Consider the following 2,818-nt stretch of genomic DNA (forward strand, 5'->3'; position numbering starts at 1 on the left):
ACCCCCACCACCACCAAAGGTTCACCGCGGAGGAGGCGCGCGACCTGATTGCGCGCTACCTGACGGAGCACCCCGACCCCAACAACGAGAACATTGTGGGCTACAACAACAAGAAGGTGCGCCTCTGGTTTGGTTGTGTTGCGGGGGGACTTAGGGCACTTTGGCACTGCTTGTATGCGTCTGGAGGGCGCCCGGCCTGCTGCGTAGCGAAACGGCTGGGCGGCGGTCACCTCGGTGCCCCATTAGGCAGGGGTCAGGGAACATGCACGTGGGTGGTGCGTGGCGGCGGGAACAGCATGCCTCTCCCCGCGTATGTGTGCCTCCAGCCATCGCATCGCTGGGAGCTTGCCGCCGGATCTCGCCCCGCGCGTCTGCCAGAAGCACATCAGTGCCCTTTATACAACCAACACGTATCTGATCAAGGCAGTTTCCCCCTCCCCATACTCACACGCCCCCCCCCCCCTGCCCTACGCACCCCTCCCTCCGCCCCCCAGTGCTGGCCGCGTGACGCGCGCATGCGCCTGATGAAGCACGACGTCAACCTGGGCCGCGCCGTGTTCTGGGACATGCGCAACCGCCTGCCGCGCAGCGTCAGCACCCTGGAGTGGGACAACAGCTTTGTCAGCGTCTACTCGCGCGACAACCCCAACCTGCTCTTCTCCATGAGCGGCTTCGAGGTGGGGGCGCAGCTGGGGTGGCTGGTGTACATGTGTGTAGGGGGGGGGCGGTGATGGACAGGGAGGTGGTTCTAGATCTCGAGCCAGACAAGGCTGCAGGTGGCGACTTGCAGCCATCCACCCCGCTTTATCCAACACACACACACACACACGCACACACACACACACACACACACACACACACACACACACACACACACACACTTGTGCGCATGTGCACCCGCCCGCTTTCCCACTTGTGTTTGCACCCTCACACGTCCATCATCCCTCCCCCCCTCCTGCGCAACCCACCAGGTCCGCATCCTGCCCAAGTGCCGCATGTCGAGCGAGCACTTTGCGGCCAAGGACGGCGTGTGGGCGCTGCAGAACCTGGCCACCAAGGAGCGCACCGCTCAGGCCTTCCTGCGCGTGGATGACGAGGCCCTCAAGACATTCGAGAACAGGATCCGACAGGTGCGCGCGCAGTTATATGCGTATGTCCGTGTGTTCTTGGGGCGTGGGTCTGGCGTTTGGTTTCGGACTCTGGACGCCGGACGAGGGCATTGCATGGACGCCCCATCGTGCTCTGCTGCCGCCTGCTTCGCCTTTGCTTTTATACATGCGGGCGCAAAGCAGCGTCCACTGTCAGCGGACCCTATCCCCCCAAAGCGCGCCTATCCCAGCCGTTGCATTCCCTCTCCCACTCCCCCAACACCAGCAAAGGCCCCACCTCTGCACACGACTGCAACCCTGATTTCCATCCCCCCTCAACCCCCCTCCACCCCCCCACCCCCCACCCCCAGGTCCTGATGTCGAGCGGGTCCACCACGTTCACCAAGATCGCCAACAAGTGGAACACCGCGCTGATCGGGCTCATGACGTACTACCGGGAGGCCGTCATCCACACGCAGGAGCTGCTGGACCTGCTGGTCAAGTGCGAGAACAAGATCCAGACGCGCATCAAGGTGCGGCGCAGCCTCTCATGTCACATCATCACACAACCCCATCAAATTCATGTGTCCTGCACCTGCGTTGTCATCTCCATGGTCCCGGCTGATATGGGGCCTGGCGTTGGTGGCCAACCGGAAGGCTTGCAGGGGCTGTGCGGCTTCAATTCCCCATCCCCCAACCTCCCCATTCCTCCAAACCCCCACCCCGCTGTGTGACAGATTGGCCTGAACTCCAAGATGCCCAGCCGCTTCCCGCCGGTGGTCTTCTACTCGCCCAAGGAGGTGGGGGTCTCAACGGCCGGGGGGGGACGCCCTGGTGCCTCACAGCCCCCCTTGCTCCTCTCCCTGCTCCAGCTCCGGGGAGCGCCCCACGTTCGCTGCCCCACATGCACGACTCGAACCCTACGAACGAACTGAGACACACACTTGACCGCGCGCGCGCGCGCACACACACACACACACACACACACACACACACACACACACACACACACATGCACACGTGTACGGGCGCACACAAACCCACCCTGGCACACCCCTCAATCCACCACGCCCCCCTCATCCAGGTCGGCGGCCTGGGCATGCTGTCGATGGGCCACATCCTGATCCCCCAGTCTGACCTGCGCTACAGCCAGCAGACTGACCTGGGGGTGACGCACTTCAGGGCCGGCATGAGCCACGAGGAGGACCAGCTCATCCCCAACCTCTACAGGCGCGCAGCCCGTCTTATTGCTGTGTCACCAACAGTGCTGTCCCCGACCTCCTCCATGCGGGAGTTTTGTTTGGTGTTGTCGCGCTTGGTGGTGTTTTTTGGAGTGCGCGGCGTGGCTTGCCCGTCTCTCCTCCTTGGGGTCCCAGTCAACAAGGTCAATTTCCCAACCCCCCGACCCTGCGCCTTCCACTCCCTCCCTCCCCTCGCACATGCACCACCCCCAGGTACATCCAGCCGTGGGAGAGCGAGTTTGTGGACAGCGAGCGCGTGTGGAGCGAGTACGCCCTCAAGAAGGAGGAGGCGCGCGCCACCAACAGGTGGGGGGCGGGCTCCGCCCGCGCCGCTGCACCCCCTTTGGCTTGCCACTCCCTCGATGCTTTCGGCCGCTGCCGACTTGAGCAAGGGACTTGGGTGGCCACGGCCCTGACTGGAGGTTGTTAGCCTTAGCCTCTCAAACCCTGAACCGCAACACACGCGACCTCAACCCCAGAAATCCACCC

At 63.5% G+C, this 2,818-nt stretch overlaps 1 protein-coding gene across 1 annotated transcript; it reads left to right on the plus strand.

The window, feature by feature from the left end:
- Nucleotides 1–515: 515 nt before the first annotated feature.
- MNEG_15916 (putative Pre-mRNA-splicing factor 8 like protein) lies at nucleotides 516–2,745 on the plus strand (the record flags this gene model as incomplete). The annotated part of the gene is made up of 7 exons (XM_014035613.1): nucleotides 516–677; nucleotides 972–1,130; nucleotides 1,460–1,621; nucleotides 1,826–1,888; nucleotides 2,173–2,342; nucleotides 2,543–2,635; nucleotides 2,718–2,745. The coding sequence occupies 7 exons, from the start codon at nucleotides 516–518 to the stop codon at nucleotides 2,743–2,745; spliced, it is 837 nt and encodes a 278-aa protein (XP_013891067.1).
- Nucleotides 2,746–2,818: the final 73 nt, after the last annotated feature.

Source organism: Monoraphidium neglectum (assembly GCF_000611645.1).
Source record: "Monoraphidium neglectum strain SAG 48.87 unplaced genomic scaffold scaffold05791, whole genome shotgun sequence".
Lineage (NCBI taxonomy): Eukaryota > Viridiplantae > Chlorophyta > Chlorophyceae > Sphaeropleales > Selenastraceae > Monoraphidium > Monoraphidium neglectum.